Source organism: Dipodomys ordii, unplaced genomic scaffold, assembly GCF_000151885.1.
Source record: "Dipodomys ordii isolate 6190 unplaced genomic scaffold, Dord_2.0 Scaffold113, whole genome shotgun sequence".
Lineage (NCBI taxonomy): Eukaryota > Metazoa > Chordata > Mammalia > Rodentia > Heteromyidae > Dipodomys > Dipodomys ordii.
In genome coordinates this window covers 5,143,968-5,164,796 of record NW_012267329.1, presented here as the reverse complement: position 1 = coordinate 5,164,796, position 20,829 = coordinate 5,143,968, and the positions used below count along the sequence as shown (strand labels likewise).

At 35.9% G+C, this 20,829-nt stretch overlaps 1 protein-coding gene and 2 pseudogenes across 1 annotated transcript; 1 reads left to right on the top strand and 2 right to left on the bottom strand.

Moving 5' to 3' along the window:
• The first annotated feature begins 6,230 nt into the window (after positions 1-6,230).
• Positions 6,231-7,169, top strand: LOC105994988 (olfactory receptor 481). Its single transcript, XM_013028666.1, has one exon. The coding sequence runs from the start codon at positions 6,231-6,233 to the stop codon at positions 7,167-7,169; it is 939 nt and encodes a 312-aa protein (XP_012884120.1).
• Positions 7,170-13,410: 6,241 nt separating this feature from the next.
• LOC105995025 lies at positions 13,411-15,266 on the bottom strand (annotated as a pseudogene).
• Positions 15,267-16,969: 1,703 nt separating this feature from the next.
• Positions 16,970-17,916, bottom strand: LOC105994987 (annotated as a pseudogene).
• Between the last annotated feature and the right edge of the window lie 2,913 nt (positions 17,917-20,829).

Below are 20,829 nucleotides of genomic sequence, written 5' to 3'. Positions count from 1 at the left end.
ATGTTGCCCAGTAAAGTGATGACATAAACTCCCAAAAACACAACAAATAGAATAGCACAAGCTGTAGTGTCCTCTGTCAATCCCAAAAGAACAAATGCTGTCACAGATGTATAGTTTTCAGTCCCCATCAGTAATGAAGATGGTATCCACTGAAAGAAAAACAGGCGTTTGAATAAAGTAACATGCTTTGACACTAACTTTTACAAAAGCAAGGTAATATAAATTTCAGAAACATAGGTGCTCATTTAGCAATTTGGAGGTAATTTTTATATAATACTTCATGTAATGTCATGTTATAAATATTCATTGATGCATAGCCAGAAATAAAGATAAAAACATTTTTTATAATGATAACATGCTCGAATGTTGGTGGTTTATGTGTTTCATGAAGAATCAAGATTAACCTAGACAAGAGGATAACTTATATTTCTATAAATAATTCAATGTGAAGCAGTGTATACTTAATCACATTCACAAATGTACACACACACATTCACACACACACTGGCAGTGACTAAAACAGACACATGGTTACTCTTTTAAATATTAGTGTTATGTTTTATATAAAGTAACTGAAAAGTAACATGCCATTATTATGAATATCCTACATTTCTGTATCCAAACTCAATAGCTTTTGCTTTTCTTACCTTTGTAAACCACAGAAATAATAACTTACCAAGACTCAAAATGGAATGAAAATTTACCCTTTAAAAGAGCATAAATGCACATGTCACAAAACCGTATGCTTCCCTGCCATAGGAGCATCATTATGGTATAGAAGCAACATGTTGAACATAAATGCTGAACATAGGCTCTGAAGCCAAAGAGGCTGATGGTCAGGTTCTAGAGTCTCACTGACAATGTATTGAATCTTGCCCAGTGTATGTGATCTATTAGATACCCATCATGTTTTGTTTCACAAACATAGAAGTCACAAGATTCTTGTGCTGAACAAGTGATAAGTGTAATAGTACCACCATGACAAATCAAAGAAAAAAAACAGGATAAGAAGCCAACTATTAATATCTTAAAATAACCAAACTTTAACTCCTAACAAAAATAAAAAACAGAAACCTTATATTAAAAGAAAAGAAAAACTATCACCTGTACATAAGAACATATGCCAAGGAGCTGTAGAGGCAAAGCAAGGCTGTATTTATAAGAATAGACTCTGGGGATAATGCCCCCTTGGGGGAATTACTTATTTGTTAAAATTTCACTAAAATCCCTTCGGAGGGTGCATGACATACATGCATATGTCATAGAAATTTGTCTGCCTCATGACATCTATGAATACATTATTGTGTACATTATATCATGACAGGAAAGCTTCACAGATTGCTAAAATCATTCTATTAAAACTCCTGAGAGCAACCAGGGTATAGTATAGTAGAAACAATTTTAATTCAAAATAGGTATCTTTCTGAAACAAGAAGAGGGGGGCTTATTGTTTTTACTATGATAATAAAGAGTACCATTTTTCTTTAATTAAGCTTTTTAATTTTAAAATAGATGTAGATCCACATGCAGTTCAAAGAAACAATAACAAGACAGATAAACTCTATGACATTTATCGAATTTCTCCGACTACTGACATTTTGCCAAACATTGGTACAACGTCACAACCAGTATGTTGATGCAGTATAGTGATATAGTCAAGGTACAGCATGTTTTTGTCACAAGGATTGCTCATGTGACCTATCAATAACCATCAATAAAAGAAAAGCACAAGAACTTCCCTCTTCTGCTAATTCTCTCCTTACCTAGAAAGAGAACATTGGGTATGTTCTCTAGTTACCTGTTTTCATCATTTCAAGAATTGGATCATTGGTGGGCATTGGTAGCTTATACCTGTCATCCTAGCTACTCAGGAGCCTGAGATCTGAGAACTTCAGTTCAAAGCCAAGAAAGTCTGTGAAACTATTTTCTCCATTTACCACCCAAATGCTACAAGTAGAACTGTGGCTCAATTAATAGAGAGCCATCCTTGAATGAAGAAAATTAAGGTTCAGTGCCAAGGCCCTGAGTACTAACACACACATAAAAATAATTCTGACTATTATATGTCTCTGGTAATTTATTTCTTTGGTCTGTTATGAAAAGATATTAATATAGAAACTTTTGCTTTTCTCTGATTCTTAAATGTTTGTCTTTTTCTTGCTGGTGCTTTGGTATTGGGCTTTCTTGTCATGAACTGTGAGAAAATAAGTTTCTGTTCATTATAAATTACCCAGTCTAAACATTTTGTTACAAAACACAGAATGGATCAAAGTCATGGAGTCTTTGGTTTTTGAGTCAACACTTGGGGTCATATACTATATAACCTGGTCATATAATATATAAGCATGTTCATTCTGCCTTTAGTGGACCTTGTAGAGTACCATGAAGCTGAATTTATATGCTAGCTAAAAGTCTATACATGAATTTGGCATTTTGAAGAAATTCCCAATCTACTAGATGGACACTACCTCAACATAATTAGGTCACATGTAATGAACTCACACTTATCATTACATTCAATAGGACAAAATGGAAATTTTTCTCTAGAAAAGCAAGATACCAGCCAGGATATCCACTTTTCCACTTACATTCAAAATAGTTCTTGAAGTCTTGGCCTAAGTATTAGGCACCAATAAGGTAATAAAATATAGAGAAGCAAAATTATGTTTGTATATCTATAACATGATCTTATAAGTATAAAATTATCTATAAAGATTTGTCCAAAAATCCTGTCAGAAATAATAAATGTATTTAGCCAAATTACAGGGTGCAAAGCAAGGAAACAAAAATCAATCTGTATATAAATACAATCCATGAACTCTTTACAAAGGAAAATAAGAAAATAATTAAATCTGCAAAAGCATTAAGAGTTAATATCATAGTTTAAACTTAACCAAAGAAAGACTATTGACACCTGCAAACTGCCAAAAATAAAATTGTAGAAGGCATAAATAAATGAAAAAAAATCTTGTGTTCACAGATTGGAAAATTTAATATTGTTAGAATGTTTACTTAATATTGTTAGAATGTTTAATATTGTTAGAATGTTTAACCAAAGTGATTTCTAGATTCTATCAATTCCTATCAATATGTCATAGACTGTAAAAAAGACTCTAAATAATCCAGTCTTGAGAATGAACAAAAATTATGGATACAGAAGTATATGTTAAGTACATGGTAATTCAAATAGTATGGAACTGGCATAAGGACAGACATAGAAATCAAATGAATAGGGGTTGAGCTGAAGGCCTGGTGCTTGTTAAGCAAGCACTCTTCTATTGGAGCTATATACAAGACCTTTCTTAGTTCATTATTTTTCAAGTAGTTCCCAACCTATCTGTCTACTTATTTACATTTTCTGCATAGCTGTGATGATATGTGCATTTCACCATGCCCAACGTCAGATAGGAATCTCATTAACTGTTGCCTTGTTTGACCTCAAACATAACCCTCTTTTCAGCTTTCTCAGTTGCTAGGACTTTGGGGATAAACCATCACATCTCCTACTGGTATGTGCACACAGTCTGCTGTGTTGTAAGAAAAATGGGCAGAAGTAGGCAAGTGAAGTGCTTCCCTAGCAGTACTTGTAAGACACCAGCCAAGAAATATATTCAGCAGTTATTTGTACCCATGCCTGTACAATTAAAAGTATGACCAATGCAAGACATATTTCAGGATTCTCTGAAACTATTTGCTATAAAACTAGGACAGTTCAAGATGTTCAGAGAGGCTTCAGTAATCAATTATATTTAAGCCTGAAGCAAAATCTAGCTAGAAGTTCATCCTCCATGAGAAGGCTCTTGGTCAGGTGTCCAGTGAAAGAATACGAAGTGATTCTAATCTCAGAATAAAAGGATCCTGACTTTCCACTGAGGGAATGTCTTGCTATACGGCCACAGTTCAAGGGGGCCATCAAGTCAGTGTGGTCATAACTACTTGGCAGGCAAAGTAGCAGCTTTAACGGCACAGCCATAACCTACCTCCTTTGTTCTATGAGAAAATATACAAGTTAGTGACTAGATTGGGCAATGGGTAGTTAATGTGTACTTAACCAAGTGTATATTTCATACATCCTAGGCCAAATCTATAAGACATAAAAATTTGTTTTTAAAGTTAATGAAAATAATAGGCTAGAAATGTGGCTTAGTGGTAGAGTGCTTGCCTATCATGTATGAGGCCCTGAGTTCAATTTCTCAGTACCACAGAAATAACATTAAATTAAATTGAAAAGAAAATAATGTCAATTCTACTGTATTCATGCTTAAAAAGTAAACACTTCCAATTGACTCAAATTATTTCTAAACATATGTGACATGAAAATCTGAGCTACTATATTTAGCTTTATTTTAGTAGTGTCCAAAGCTGCTGTTGCCATATTATGCATACCCAAATTTAACTTACATCATAGCAAAATGTTGTTATTTCTTTTTCCAAATCATTTCATTATAACAAATTAAACCTTTGGGTATACAGGAAATATTTTACTCATGCACTTTTACGTAATTATGTGCACATTTTTTTTCTGTCCCAATAGATGAGTCAATGTAAACTCCCTGTCCCACTGGATTGTTAGTGTAATTTTCCAACAAACAAGTCAAAATAATTAAACTCCAGTTTTAAGAGATATAAGTAATTTGGGACCCATATCCCAGATGACTAAAAACACACTTAAATGTGACTCTTATGCTCAGTAACAATTCCTTGGAGCCTAACCTCAGGATATCAGTAGATGTAGTATAACTTTATACTTAAAATTTTTAAGGATCCAGAAATCCTTGATTCTCCTATCTGTTCTAGAAACAGCAAATTATTTAGTTGGAGGAAACTGTTAGGGATTGAGAGCTTACTTTTCATTTCTTTACTTTGTAAACAATCTTGGTATTTTTATCCACTACATATAAATTAACATAAGAATCCTATGAGGTATGTATCATATTCTTTTCACAGGTAAGGGAGGGAAGATCTTGTAATGTTTCCTAGATTCTGTACACTGAGAGGCTGGAAACTAATGATGCCAGGTTGGCATGGCTCTCTCCATCATATTATTGCTGAACATATTGTTTTCAGTGCTAATAGCTATATCCTACTTTGAAAATACTTAAGTATTTTATCAATCTGTTTTCTTTAAATATGCAAAATTTACAGAAACTATATCTGGGTTGGGTCTTTATTTGGATTAAAAAAACACAGAATCTTGGAATTCTGACATATAAGCTTAGTTCTAGTCATATCATGGCATACTCTTGTCAATATTCACGAATAGCTCTGGTTAAATACAATTGGAGGGGATGTTTGCATAAAAGCATAGGTAGTTTATTTATGTATATTTACTCTTCAAATAGAGGTTCTGGAAGGAAAATTAAATCAGTCTAAAAAGTGCATTGGTAGAAGCATGGAAAGGGATAAACATGCTATCAATTCCCTTTCCTTGATCATATGCTATCTTTTAAACAAAAGGACCATGATTTGAAATGCTAGTTGATCTTGCTTTCAACAATTTCTAGCTTTCCTAGATTTCTACTTTCACCCTAACCTCCTTAATCCTTTTACCCTGTGTCAGATACTCTGGCTTCTTATTTACCTATCATTGCTGTTTGACTAGATCTGGTAGAACCAAACTTACCTATTGCAATTCCTTACATGTTTCAGTTTACTTAATGCTAGTTCATAGTGCTAGAGTCCTCTGTAGCTTCACATGATCCATATTCTCTAGTATGCAATGACAGATACCATCAAGCTTTCAGTATTAACCATTATAATCAAACATGTGAATTCTTTATTGAAAGAAATGGGCAAGTCAGATGTCCAAATCAGCTATCCTCATTAACTAATAAGCTACACAAATGAAGACAGAAATTTCTAAGATAAGAGCAGCTTTGGGATTTCAGTTACTTTACTATTCTAAATGATTTATAGGTGTTCATTATATTATATGTGACTATAAACTTACATTTATGAACTCATGCAGAAAGACATCAGACTTGCTCAGGGGTGTTTTATTAAGAACCACAAGGATGATTACTAAGACCATTGAGGCTGTTTTTAATATCTCATGAAATTTGAAAAAGACAATGTGTGTGCACCAAGTTTTTTTTAAGCAAGGTAAAATTTACCATATTTAAAATTTTAATGACAAGATTATATTTAGGTGTATACATTAACTGTGGGCTCATTCCAGTCAATTTTATTTCCTCTCTTTCTGATTTCAGTAAGCACAATTGCATGAATACATGGAGACTGAAAATGATACATCAGTGACAGAATTCATTATTTTGGGATTAACAGATAACCCTACACTATGTGCCATTTTCTTTGTGATTTTTCTAGCCGTTTATATAGTGACAGTAGTGGGAAATATCAGTATAATAGTCTTAATCCGAAGCAGCCCACAGCTTCACACCCCCATGTACTTGTTCCTCAGCCACCTGGCCTTTGTGGATATTGGATATTCCACATCTGTCACACCAGTCATGCTCATCAGTTTCTTAAGAGAAAAAACGACTATTCCCCTCACTGGCTGCGTAGCCCAGCTTGCCTCCGATGTTGCTTTTGGGACTTCAGAGTGCTTCCTGCTGGCCACCATGGCCTATGATCGCTACGTGGCCATCTGCTCACCCCTACTTTATTCCACCCAGATGTCCCCCACAGTCTGTTTCCTCCTCCTAGGGGCTTCCTACCTGGGGGGATGCCTGAATGCGTCGTCCTTCACGGGCTGTTTCGTGAACCTGTCTTTCTGTGGCCCAAATAAAATCAACCATTTTTTCTGTGACCTCTTCCCACTCCTGAAGCTCTCTTGTGGCCATGTTTATATTGCAGAAATCTCTCCTTCTATTTCTTCTGCTTCTGTCCTTGTGAGCACATTGTTTACTATCATGGTGACCTATGTCTATATCCTGCATTCAATCATGAAGATGCGCTCTACCGAGGGAAGGAACAAGGCTTTCTCTACTTGCACCTCCCACCTCACTGCAGTCACCTTGTTCTATGGAACTGTTCTGTTTGTGTACGTGATGCCCAAGTCGAGCTATTCTGCTGATCAGGTCAAGGTGGCATCTGTTATCTATACCGTGGTGATCCCCATGTTAAACCCTCTCATCTACAGTCTGAGGAACAAGGAAGTAAAAGAAGCCATGAAGAAATTAATAGCAAAAACTCATTGTTTCTCCTGAATTTATATCAAGCACAAATCATCAGTAACAAAATCTATTTGGTCAGGTGGTAAGGGAAGAAAGAACTTTTGTTTGATGTTGTCTTGATATTTATTGTGAAGTTAATCACATACACAATGAAGAGTGCCTATAAATACAGTAAGCCATTGTTTTCTTCCATTTTTAAAGTTAAATGTGTCATTTACATAGGTATCTGCTGGAGCCTAATAAAGTGTGGATGTTTCAAGGTAAGAACACTTTGGAACATAACTTCTAACAAAATATTCCAAATGTACATGGAATTTCATTTTAATTAGGATGTATTTCAGAGATCAAATTTCTTTAAATTTCATCATGTAAAATCACATTTTGGAAAGAAATTTCCAATAGATGCTAACAAATGATAAGGTTGACCACCCAGACACTTGAATTGACTTCCTTTAAAGAAATTGCCCCACTGTGGTCAGTGAATATTTAAAGATTTGGTAGCAGTGGTGGTAGTAACCCTTTTAGTTAAGTCAGAGTCAAACCATGGTTCATATATTTGGTAATTATGAGATTCAGTCCAGGTAACACAGAAGAAACTGAACAAATCTCAGCTGAGACTGGTTAGTAGCTGAAATCTTTATACATAGGAATTAGAGCCAGGCATCAGGGGCTCACGCCTGTAATCTTATCTACTCAGAAGGGTGAGATCTGAGGATCACAGTTCAAAGCCAGTTCAGATAGAAAAGTCCTTGAGACACTTATCCCCAATTAAGTACCAAAAAGCCAGAGCTGGAGTTGTGGCTCAAGTGGTAGAGCACTATCCTTGAGGAAAAGAGCTCAGGGATAGTATGCAGATCCTGAGTTCAAGCCTCAAGACCACACGTGTGTGTGTGTGTGTGTGTGTGTGTGTGTGTGTGTGCATGTGTGCACACACACAGAGTAGAATTTTGAAAGCAGACATTCTATGAGATAGGAGAGTGTAACAATGAGGTGGTCTTTGAATAAATAGCTTATATATGGGAAATTATGGTCCAATCAAAGACTAGATTTGCAGCACACTCCTGAAATCTCTCAAGGTTTTCAGTTCATGATCTGCCTTTTATGAAAAAATTCTCTAGATTGTTTCTCTGCTTCCTGTGATTCTTCTACAATGATTTCTGATTAACACTTCAATTTATGTATCTGCAATGATTGGCATAGCAATAGTGTTGGAAAAATCTTGAGACAATATAAAAGAATCAAGGCCTCCCGTTCTTGGATTCTCTGCTGGACAGATTAAGGGAATCTCCTCTGCTGCTGCTGGAACCCACATTAGAGTTTCTCTAGCTGTTTCTTCATTTAGACCTCTTCAGCAATTCTGGTGTGGAAGTTAGTAGAGATACAACCCTTGGCAAAGGACTCCTGGGAAAGGGTTATTTCAGCGTCAGAGTGGGAAACTGCACTCTTGCTGGTTGAGGTTTATCATTGGCTCTTTCTGGCAGTTCTCTTCATCTTGTCCTTTGCACATGGCTCTTCAGTAGGGTTCATCATCAGCTGTCTGCCCCCTCCATACCTCACCACGGTCCCCTTGGCTTGGCCTCATCTTATCCCAAAGAGGCTAGCTACCATCCAGATGATGATCATGGCAGTATGCTGATCTCCCATTAGAATCTTCCATGGAGGGCAGATGAACTTCTCTATTAGACTTTTCTCTGAAACTCTCAAACTAGTGCACCACACTTGAATTCATCCCATTTCTTCTAAAGCTGTTCTTTCCCCTTCTTTTCCTCTTTCAGCAAATGGCATCTCGTGAGTCCTGGTACTTCAACAGACTTGGGGTGAACTTCACTCTCTATCCATCTATGTAGTTAGCTTCCTGCTTCTCTCAAAAGGAAGCTATGTCTCATGTTGATCTCATCTTTATCAAAATCCCTTTAGTTTAGAAGCTTAAATGTTCCCCCATTGGTTGTGATAATTCTGTACAGAAGTTTGTTTCTGCATCTTTTATTGGATACAAATCATTCATATATGAGAGATATGGTTGTATCTGGTATTGTTGTACTTTTTTGTTTTAAGTGAAGATTTAGATTTTATTATGCTCATTTTCTTCTCCTGAGTTCTGAATCAACTAAATGGTAACCAATAAAGAAAGAATGTGGCAGAGTAAACTATCTGCTGTAGAAACATTAAGAGCAGATATTAACAAATGTGATTTATATATGTAGACACTTTTTTATATTGTATATATAAAATTTGCGTGTGATGTTAAGGTTGGAACCACAAAAAGCATGGCTTGTTCATGCACCACTGTGTTAAACCTGCAGCCCCTTTTTCATGGTCTGAATCCTAGAATTTGACACTCTCTCCATCTTGGTCACTGGGTGACTGTAGGATGCAACAATGCCTTTACCTATCCACTTATAGTATGGTCAAAAGTGGCCAAGAGCACTGATGGCAGGCCTGCTCCAAAGAGAAAGTAGGAAGAAGGGGTATACTGATGTTTGGGGGCGAATTTTGCCCTTCCAAAATTAAATTCCCATTTCCTCATAACCTTAGTTTCCCATTACCCCAGAAAATGAATTCAATTGGGAATAGGTCATCATACTGGAATGGGCTAGGCTTCTGATGCAGTGTGACTAGTATCCTTGCTAAAAGGAGAATTTTGGACATATGCACATCACACAAGGAGAATGCCATATAAAAATAAATTCGGAAATGTTGATGATTTTTCCATGTGCCAAATAATGCCCAGACGCTAGGGGATAGATGTGGAACAGACTCTCATAAACCTCAGAACTAATCCTGCCAATCCTTTGATACTGGATTTAACTGCAAAATAATGAATCTGTGTTTTTTAAGACATTCAGTTTATGGCACATTATTATAGCGTCCCTGAAAACAACTACTAAACTGGATATCTAGTCTTCCCCCAAAATTGACATTAGCTAATTTAGTCTGGGAAGAAGTGAAGGTTTGCGAAGATGCCAGGTGTACATATTAGTAGCTATCTCTAAGGAAAGAAAAGAAGGAAAGGAAACATTAGGATGATTAAAAATTTTTCCAAACCAGAATGAGTCAATAAAAATACAAGATAATGAAATTACTATTAAAACAGTAGAAAAAATTCTCATATAGTTTTATATAATTTCTTTTTAAATTTTATTTTATTGTAAAGATGCTGTACAGAGGGGTTACAGTTACAAGTGTAAGGCAATGAGTACATTACTTGCTGATCATTATTACCCCTCCCTTGTTGTTGTCCTGCTATCCCTTCCCTTCCCCACTTCCCACACTCTTCCCCACCCTACCCCATCCCCATCCCCACCCCCACCCCCCACACCCCGCCTGAAGTTGTAAAGTTCATTTCCTGTCCTGTGGCTATCCTTATTGTGATGGGTCATCCTGTGTCCTTATTTCAGCGTTTTGTTGTTCCCCTTCCCTTCTCCAGATTAGACATCCATATATACAAGATGCAGGGTACCAAAATCAAGTACAGTGACAACAAGGGATATGCCATAGGGGAAAGAACATACAAAGGAAACAACAACAACCAAAAGTAAAATCACATGGTACATTTAAAACAATAACAATAAAGACAGACCTAATTTCTCCATATCTTAGAGTTCATTTCACATAACATCATCTTATATGGCCATATGTACATAGCTTTTGAGCTTTTCAGCTCATCGGATAACATTATCCTATATGTATATTAATTATTGCAAATAAGGGAAACAGTGGCACCTAAATTTCTTTAGGACTGGGTTACCTCACTTAATATGATTTTTTCCCCAAACCTTTCCATTTCCTAACAAATGAGGTGGTGTCATTATAATTTCTTAAAGGTTTGTATATACTGTAGATTTTAGGTAACTACTTAGAAGACTAAAAGGAATTTTGAAATATCCTGATTTGACGTGTTGTTCAAAGGTGCTTAGTGTATACAAATTTCAGAAAAACTTTGCTCTTCTGAAATGCATTAGGACTTAGGCTGTCAATAACCACGTCTCAAGATTCTTTAAAACACTTATCTGCAGTAGAGCATGGGAGATGTTTAAAAACAAAGAGGCAAGAGATAACTTATTGGGGGTGATGAAATAATTGTCTGTTACAATCAGGGTGGTGGATGTATGGATGTACACATATGTGAAAACTCACCAACTATGTATTTAAATTTTGTGTATGTAAATTATACTCCAATAAAGTTCTTTCTAAAAAAATTACGTAAGACAGCTTTGTTTACCTTTTTAATCTGAGGCTACATATTTAGTGACAATGGTATCACAATCCTATTGCTTAATTAGTTCTCCAAACTGCTGCTTCTTTAGCTCTTGTGCCTTTTCTAGTGTCTTGTATGTTTATTCTGTTAGATAGTCTTCATTCTTTTATACTATCCCTGCACTTATTTTCTTCTTAAAGTATTGTATCTCCTGTTAATACAAGTCTACTAGTGATATTTTTGTAATTTTTTTGTTTGAAGAGGTTTTTTGCATCTTCATTTTAAGAGATATGTTATTTTGAGTGGGGTTCTAAACATTAATAAATGTCATTGTTTAGTGGTCTCTATCATTTCTTTTGAAATTATCAATCTTCTTTTCTTTCCCTTTACTTCTTTTCTCTTTCCTTTCCTTTCCTTTCTTTTCCTTTCCTTTCCTTTCCTGTCCTGTCCTTTAAGGAATATGTGTCATATCTTGTTCTACCTGCAAGTTTTTCAGTTTTTTGATTGATTGATAGATGAGCAATCAATAACTTGATTTGCAGACCTAAGAATTAAACCAGGACTTCTGTCACCTATGCAAGGTAAATGCTCTGCTACTGCCCCACAATTTCATTTCTGTTTTGGGCTTCCTAAGATCTTTCTGTGATTTACATAAGAATAACTGTTCTTAAAAAAAAGAATAACTGTTCTTAAACTTATCCTGTCTGGAATTATCAAAGTTCTTTGAATTTGTAGTTTATTTTTCTTCATCCGTTTGAACATTTATCAGTGATTTCTCTTCAAACATTTTTTTCTACCTCATTTTTTCATTGCCTTTCTTTTGTTTGGATTTCATTTTATTTTATGTTGGAGCTTTCTTAATTTATTATATGTATCTCATTTATTCTTTATATTTTATCCTGTAATATGAATGCTTTAATTGACCTTTCATTTGCTAATCCCCCTTTCATTCAGTGTTCAATTAACTATTAAACAATTTCACTGAATTCCTCATTCCTTTTATGTAGTAGTTATAAGATTTCAACTTGTTTCTTTTTCTTTCATTGTTGGCATAGATAACTTTTTTTGTTTTTTCTTTTTTTAAATTTTTATTTATTTTTTATTGTGAAAATACTGTACAGAGGGGTTACATGGGCAAGATAATGCGTACATTTCTTATCAAGCATTGTAGCCTCCTCCTTTGTTTCCCCTTCCCATCCCTTCCCATCTTCCCCCCCCACCCCCCACCCCAATCCTCCCTGCCAACCCCACCAAAATTGTAAAGTTCGTTTTCGACATAACAATTTGTACTTCTCATTGTTGCAACAGATCCACCTACCCTACACAAAGCTAAAATTTCTGCTCAGCTCAGGTTTTCAACCTCCCTGACATTTTGATTTCCTGCCAGCCCTTGTGCAGCTTAGGAGTCATAAAATTTCTGTGGGAAGCTACGTATTGAATCTCATGCCCACTTCTCTTGTTTTTTCCACTCTAGGATCGTTCCCTCATAAGTCTTGGCTACCCTGGCCTCTTTGATTCCAAACTCTAAGTACTCATTCTGTCATACTGCCCAAAGCCCTAGACTCCACTTTTCTTCTAAGTTTCTATTCCTTGAAGATCAAAAAGGGTTCATTTGTGAAATGATGCTGAAGTTGAGACATGAAAGAAAATCCGAGTTAACTGATCATTGAGAATGGAAATCCAGTGGCTGAAACTTTGGGAAGTGGGTAAGAACAGTGATGTGGGAAGTTCACTTCATTATCCTCACTTCATTATTGCGGTCTTGGAACAGGGAAGGTACTTATCAAATAGTTACATAGGAACTCAACTTCAACGAATATTTATTTAGTGACTCAATTTCTTTTTTTAAAAAAAAGACACATTTATTCAGTGTCATGATCAGACTATTACATTTAGCAATCAACAGCATGGGTGCAAAAAAAAAGAAAAAAAAGTCTACATTAAAATCCTTTTGTTGGAATACTTTACACTTTCCACAGAACAGAAACTAAAATAACCTGTTATACAATTAGTCACAAATACAGTCCTCGAGTTTTTTGCCCATACACATGAGTGTTGTCTAAACCATGCCTTCTTTGTAGCAGCTAGGCCCTGCCACCACTGTGCTTGGCTGAGTTCACAAATCTGTTGTAACCTGTAGCTTCCCTGTCACTTCTCTGGCTCTCCTCTCTTGCTAAGCTTTGTGTCCTGGCAGTAATTAAAACTTCCTTCCACTGCTATAGCTACTGCTGCTGCTGGAATTGCCATAGTCACCTTGGTTTCATGGTTTGGCGAAGTATTGGCCTCCATCACCATAGGGGCCAGAGCTTCTGTCCCCAAAATTTCCTCCCTTCATGGGTCCAAAATTTGAAAACTGTTGTAATTGCCAAAATCATTGTAGCTTCCACCACCTCCAAAATTGCTACCATCATTACCAAATCCATTGTAGCCATACCTATTACCACCATATCCTCCACCACCACAGCTGCCACCAAAGCCACCTCCACCACTGAAGCTTCCTCCACGACCAAAATTGTCATTGCCCCCAAAACCACCCCCACGACTGCCACCAAAGTTTCCAGAACCACTTCGACCTCTTTGGCTGAAGGAAGCACTAGCCATCTCTTGCTTTGATAGGGCTTTCCTTACTTCACAGTTGTGGCCATTCACAGTATGGTATTTCTGAATGACAATCTTGTCCACAGAGTCATGGTCATCAAAAGTTACAAAAGCAAAGCCTCTTTTCTTTCCACTGCCTCGGTCAGTCATGATTTCAATCACTTCAATTTTGCCATATTGTTCAAAGTAATCTCATAAATGGTGTTCTTCAGTGTCTTCTTTAATGCCACCAACAAAAATCTTCTTTCACAGTTAAGTGGGCACCTGGTCTCTGAGAATCTTCTCTTGAGACGGCTCTTTTTGGTTCCACGACTCTTCCATCTACTTTGTGTGGCCTTGCATTCATAGCTGCATCTACTTCCTCCACAGTGGCATAAGTTACAAACCCAAAGCCCCTGGAGCGCTTGGTGTTGGGATCTCTCATTACCACACAGTCTGTGAGGGTTCCCCATTGCTCAAAATGGCTCTTCAGACTCTCATTGGTCGTTTCAAAGCTCAGCTCTCCGATGAAGAGCTTCCGCAGCTGTTCGGGTTCCTTAGGATACTCGGACTTAGACTTGATGGCAAGAGAGGGGTGGGAAGAGACACTTGAGCGATGCTTCCTCGGTCGCGTCCACGAAGAGAAAGCCAGTGTCTCATTTTCTTAACACTAGCTTCTGAACCAAGGATACCATGTTGAATGCTTATACTTTCCTTCTAGTTTCACAGTTGTCAAGAGAATGCTTTGGTGTTATTTTTTTAAGGTTAGCAAAGGCTAATTTTTTAAGAAAAATTTTTTTTTGTTTTTTTTTTTTGGGGGGGGTCCAGTTGTGGGTCCTGAACTATGGGCCTGGGCCCTGTCCCTCAGTTCTTCAGCTCAAGGCTAGCGTTCTACCATTTGAGCCACAGTGCCACTTGCAGCTTTTTTCTTTTTGCCTATGTGGTGCTGAGGAATCAAACCCAGGGCCTCAGGCATGCAAGGCAAACACTCTACCACTGAGCCACCTTCCCAGCCCCAAGAAAACTGTTTTTAAAGTAGAGTGACTCCCATTCAAATGGAATGAACGAGTTCTACATGTCAGGCTTCTTTTTATTATTATTTAAATTTTATTGTAAAGGTGATATACAGAGGTATTTCAGTCACACCAGGTAATGAATACATTTGTGATGGAAAGACAAAGGTTTTTGACCAAGTGTACTGACTTTGAAGTAAACAGAATCAATAATTGAGACCCTACAACTTATTAAAGAATGTTTCATTTTTCTTCATGCATTTTATTGTTATTATAAAGGTGATGCATAGTAGTTACAGTAACGTGAGATAAAGAGTACATTTATTTTTTAACATCACCCATTTTCTTACTCTCTCCCAGTTTTCCCTCCCATCCCCACACATTTGTATAGTTCATTTTCAATACAGGGTCTAATGAGTGCTACTGCTGCATTTGTTCACTCTTTGTCCCATTATTCCTGTGCTCTCCTTTACCCTTCCAAAGACAGATAAAAGAACAAACAAGACAAAAGGAAAAGAAAACAAAAGTATCAATGAAGGAAAAACCTATTACTCCCATTTCATGGAATTAATTTCAGTAAATATTATTTTATATGATCAGATGCACATAAGTATTATGCCTTTGTGTTGCTCTCCTAAGAATATCTTCCTCTGGTCTCACTGTCTGTGAATGCCCAGAGACCTGTATATCATGTACCAGTATATTTTTTTAACCATCCAGTGTATACTTGTAGATTTTTAGGCACATTAAAAAAATATATTTGTTAAAAATGTTTGAATTACTCTAGTAACAGGTAGTTTACAGCCTACCATGTTAGCTCTACCATAAAAAATCTGTTTGGGTACTTGTGAGTTTGATTGTATAAAAGTCTACTTTCTATATAAAGAAGAATTTAAATAGAGCTATTAAGCTCCCTTGACCACTTTTCTAAAATTAAGCATCTTTGCTTTTTTTAATCTGCCTCTTGAGAACTTTCTTTTTATACAGAAAGTACACTGATGTAAGGAATGAGGAGGCCAACTACTGGGCAGGTGTTGTATTCTCTGTGGATTGAGGGAAAAGATTGTTGAGTGGTCAGCATGCCTGGCCCAGGTTAAGCAGCAATGTTAAATGCTAGTCCTACAGAACTCTTAACCTTCAGTGTACTATGGGAGAGGAAAGGAATGTAAAAGAATCAGTTATCTTATTTCTATGAGTGGCAAAGGGCAGAGTGAAGGTGTTCGATACTGTACTCCTTATCCTACTTTGGATTTGTAGGGTGACTCTACTGACTCTACTGATCCACTGATCCACTGAAACTGTACTTTTCATGAATGAGGTAAATCACTAAACTCTCACCCTTTTTTTTTGCTTAATTTTTTAAGGTTATTTCCTTACTTCTGCCTATCTAACTACAGATTAGGAATCAACATTTCTTCTTCCCACACGGCCTGACCTCCAATAACACACATTCTATTTGTATGGTCAATGAGATAAACATATGGAACTGCTGTCAGGAAAGTTAGAGCATTCTTATATGTTATTTGTGCCTTTTCTCTTGCTGCTTTGGTATCTTCTTTGTGTTCAAAGTTTAAGACTTGCCTATATCTTAGAGTAGATTTGGTTGAGTTGCATCTGACTGGTGACCTTTAATCTTCTCTGCTTTTACATGTGTATCCTTCTCTAGGTTAGGACACATTTCTGTTATTATTTCCTTGAATGGCTTTCTCTCCATTACCTTTTCATACTGTATATAAACTATAATGTATGGCACAGAACAATTTTTGAGAACACATGAAAATGACTTTAAAAGTTTGTTCACAATATTTTGTTAATATCAACCAATTTGTGCTCTTAATTACAAATGTAATATCATTTTATTTAATATAATTATGATCTTCAAATATACATGTGGCCTAAAAATGAATTACTGTATTTACTGAAAAGTTCCACACTAGCTAATTATATATCATTGATGCACACTTTTTAAACTACAGATAGTCTGTTTCTTTCATTGTTATTTGTGTGGGATATCATTATTATGTCATTTTACAAAGTAGCAAACACTAATGAGAAAATATTTTCCTAGCAAGTACTCTCTTCAGTGCCCCCTTAATCTCATTATTCCGGACACTGTAAATGAGGGGGTTCAACATGGGGATCACCACCACATAAAACACCGATATTACCTTGTTCTGGTCAGTGGAGTAGTTGGACTTAGGCATCACATAAATAAATGTAACTATCCCATAGAATAGAGTGACTGCAGTGAGGTGGGAGGTGCAGGTGGAAAGGCTTTCCGGCGGCCCTCTGTGGAGCGCATCTTCAGGATGGTGATGAGGATGTAGATGTAGGAGATGGCTATGACAATCACTGTGACCACAAGAATGGAACCAGAAGTAAATGAGGGAACAACTGCAGGGACACTGACATCAGAACAGGAGAGCTCAACTAAAGGAGCAAAATCACAGAAAAAGTGATTGACTCTATTTGGCCCACAGATGAATAAAGAAAAGAAGGAAAAAGTAAATGAGGAAGCATTCAGACAACCTCCTATGTAAGTTACTACAAGTAACTGCACACAGACTTGTGTGGACATTTTGGTTGAATACAGCAGCGGGTCACAGATAGCCACAAAGCGATCATAGGCCATGGCGGCCAGAAGGAAACACTCTACTGTCCCAAAGAAAATGACTGTACCAAGCTGGATGGCACATCCAATGTAGGAGATCAAATTTCTCTCCACCAGGAAGTTAATCAACATGTTGGGTGTGACAGAAGATGAAATGACCATGTCAGCAAAAGCTAAATGGCTGAGGAAAAAGTACATGGGGTGGTGGAGCTGAGTGGAGACTCTGATGAGGAGGATTGTGCTGAGATTGCCAGATACAGTCACCAGATAGATGCACAGGATGATGAGGAAGAGGATGACTCCAAGGACTGGATCATGTGTTAAGCCCAGTAGAATGAACTCTGTCACTGTGGTGTAATTTTGGTGCATCAGGGAATCCATGAGATAATATTGTTGTAAAAACAAACCTCTGTTAAAGGGAATTTATGCTTTATTTTCATTATTATATAGGCAATGTTATTTAAAAAAGATAGTCAAATATAAGTATATATTGACAATGATGGGTCTATCTATAATTTTAAAATTGGTTTCAGGCAAAATTCTTGAAATATACTCTCAAGAAAAGTGTTTTTCTTAAGCCTAATAATAAAAATGTAAGAAAGGTAAGTAAAACAATGTACTTTGTGTATTGGAAAACAAGAGTATTAAAACATTTTGCAAAAACATTTTCTATAATAACTAATATTCACTACATGCCTTTTAAATAATAAGCATGCTGCTAAAATTGTTTATGCATGCAAACAGATATATGAAGTTAATTATACATTCCTTAAAATACTTTCAGTCCTCCAGATAATTTTAACTAAACTGCAAATAGTGCTAATGTTAGGTATCATATGATGTCCACACTGCTGCTTAATAATTGAGAATATTTATTCAATGACAAATTAATGCTGTAGTCATTAGAATATCATGTATATGCATAAATATGAATTAAGTATGTTTCATAGAATACATACTTGAAATTGGATTAAATTAATAAATGTTAGAAGAAAAAATTAGTCATAATTTTAACATATGTTAATAGAATCAAATATATAACTTTCAGAAGGTAACATAACAAGTGGTAAAGTCATAATAGAAACACTGGAACATCAGCTGATTTATCCCTTATGTAACTTTGTAATGATAATATTAAACATTAACTAATGTGAAGTCTAATATAACCACCAGTGAGTAGATAGTAGGTAGCTTTATGCCCTCTGACAGCTAATGTGTAAAAGATTCATCTAAGTTGTTCTGTTCTTCACAATATCTGTTGGTTAAATATGATTGTTTTAAAGGTGAAGAAATAAAAGCATTCTTGATACTATATCAAAAGGAATTTCCAATATTTATTATAAATGAAGTCACTTACTGTGAATTCACTGGGTATCTTTATATATTTAAAACAGGAATCACTATTATATAAAATGGTTTGAAATATTAATGTAATCACATTGGAAAATACATGCTGGATATGTGACTCATAATTATAGTACATTCATTCAAATCAGTCACTTCCTTCTGTAGAACTGGACTTTTATAACATGAAATAATGGTATTTTCAGCATTATATGCATCTTATAGAGTATACATAAAAAATTTTAAGTGGTGTCTTAGTTGAACCAGACTTATCCTCATCTCTAAATTTTCTGAGAATACATACAAATATTTTCAATATACAAATCATGTTACATTATAATTACAAAGAACGTTTGAGATCTGTCTGATAATTTGCTAGCTGACTGGCATTTCTTGCAGATATACATTTGTTCACAACTTCTTACTACCAGAACTAGAAATCGGCAAATTGATTTACACAACTGGAAAGTAACCAGTCATATATGATCAATTTAAGTAATAATTGCATTCATAGTTATTTTTATTTAGGCAGTAACTCAAAAGAAGTGTGCTCTGTTTGCTAAGATAACTTTATCCCTCTGACTTGCCATAATGAAAATACTAAACCAAATTGCTCCATTCATTGATTTGTTGATTTCTTGGCTACCTTTTAATTAAACATGTTAGTGCTTCCAACATGTTTGCCACTGTTTTTGTGAAAAAGCCAAAGTCCCTGTGTTCTGAAGCAGTCCAAAGCAGGCAGAAGTAATGACAAAATTAAATCATCATTATTTAGGAAAGAAATAAAAACGGTTCAGCAGCCATAATAAATTTTAGTGAAAATAAAAAAAGAAATGTAAATATATCAATATGAAAAAAATAAAAGACTGCAAATAATTTTTTTTGTTCTGGAAGTTTTATTGGCAATATGAATTTAAGATCATACCCCTTGACCCAGCAATCCCACTCTTGGGTATTTACCCAAATGTTCTCAAACAAGACCACTAAAGCTACCAGCTTGACTATGTTCATTGCAGCACTATTTACTATAGCTAAGATCTGGAACCAACCCAGATGCCCCTCAGTAGATGAATGGATCAAGAAAATGTGGTATTTATACACAATGGAATTCTGTGCCTCCATCAGAAAGAATGACATTGCCCCATTTGTTAGGAAATGGAAAGACTTGGAAAAAATATGTATTAAGTGAAGTAAGCCAGGCCCAAAGAAACATAAGTCCCATGGTTTCCCTTATTTGCAATATCTAGTATATATCTGAGTCAAGCAGAAAAGGTCAGGTAAGGTGATGTTAGGGAAATGAACCTAAGATATGTATTTAAATGTTTTTTTTTTCTTTCATGCGATTGTTCTAACACATTTATAAGATGATTTCTTTGTTGCTTTGTATGTCCCTCCCCCACAGTATAACCCCTGCTTTCACTGTATTTGATGTTGGCATAATTTGTGGAGGGGAAGGGGAAAAACAAATCGTTTAAATAGGGATACAGGTGGACCTATTGCAACAATAAGATGTACAACTCGTTATGTCGAAAATGAACTTTACAACTTTGGTGTGGGGGAGGGAGGGAGGGAGAGCGGGGAGGATTGGGTGGGGGGGCAGGGGGAGGATGGGAAAGGATGGGAAGGGGAAACAAAGGAGGAGGCTACAATGCTTGATAAGAAATGTACTCGTTTTCTTGCCCATGTAATTGTAACCCCTCTGTACAGTATTTTCACAATAAAAATAAAATAAAAAATGAATGTCCTTAAGTCATCACATGTTAATCTGTACTTATTTAGTGTTTTTCTAAACATTAGATTACTAAACTGGGATATATTAGCATTTTATGATCTTTTTTATTTATTGTGAAAACATTGTACAGAGGGGTTACAATTACATGGGCAAGATAATGAGTACATTTCTTATCAAGCATTGTAGCCTCCTCCTTTGTTTCCCCTTCCCATACCATC

Bases quoted from the DNA above. Each gene is read 5' to 3' on its own strand.
- LOC105994988 (XM_013028666.1), top strand. From the start codon at position 6,231: ATGGAGACTGAAAATGATACATCAGTGACAGAATTCATTATTTTGGGA.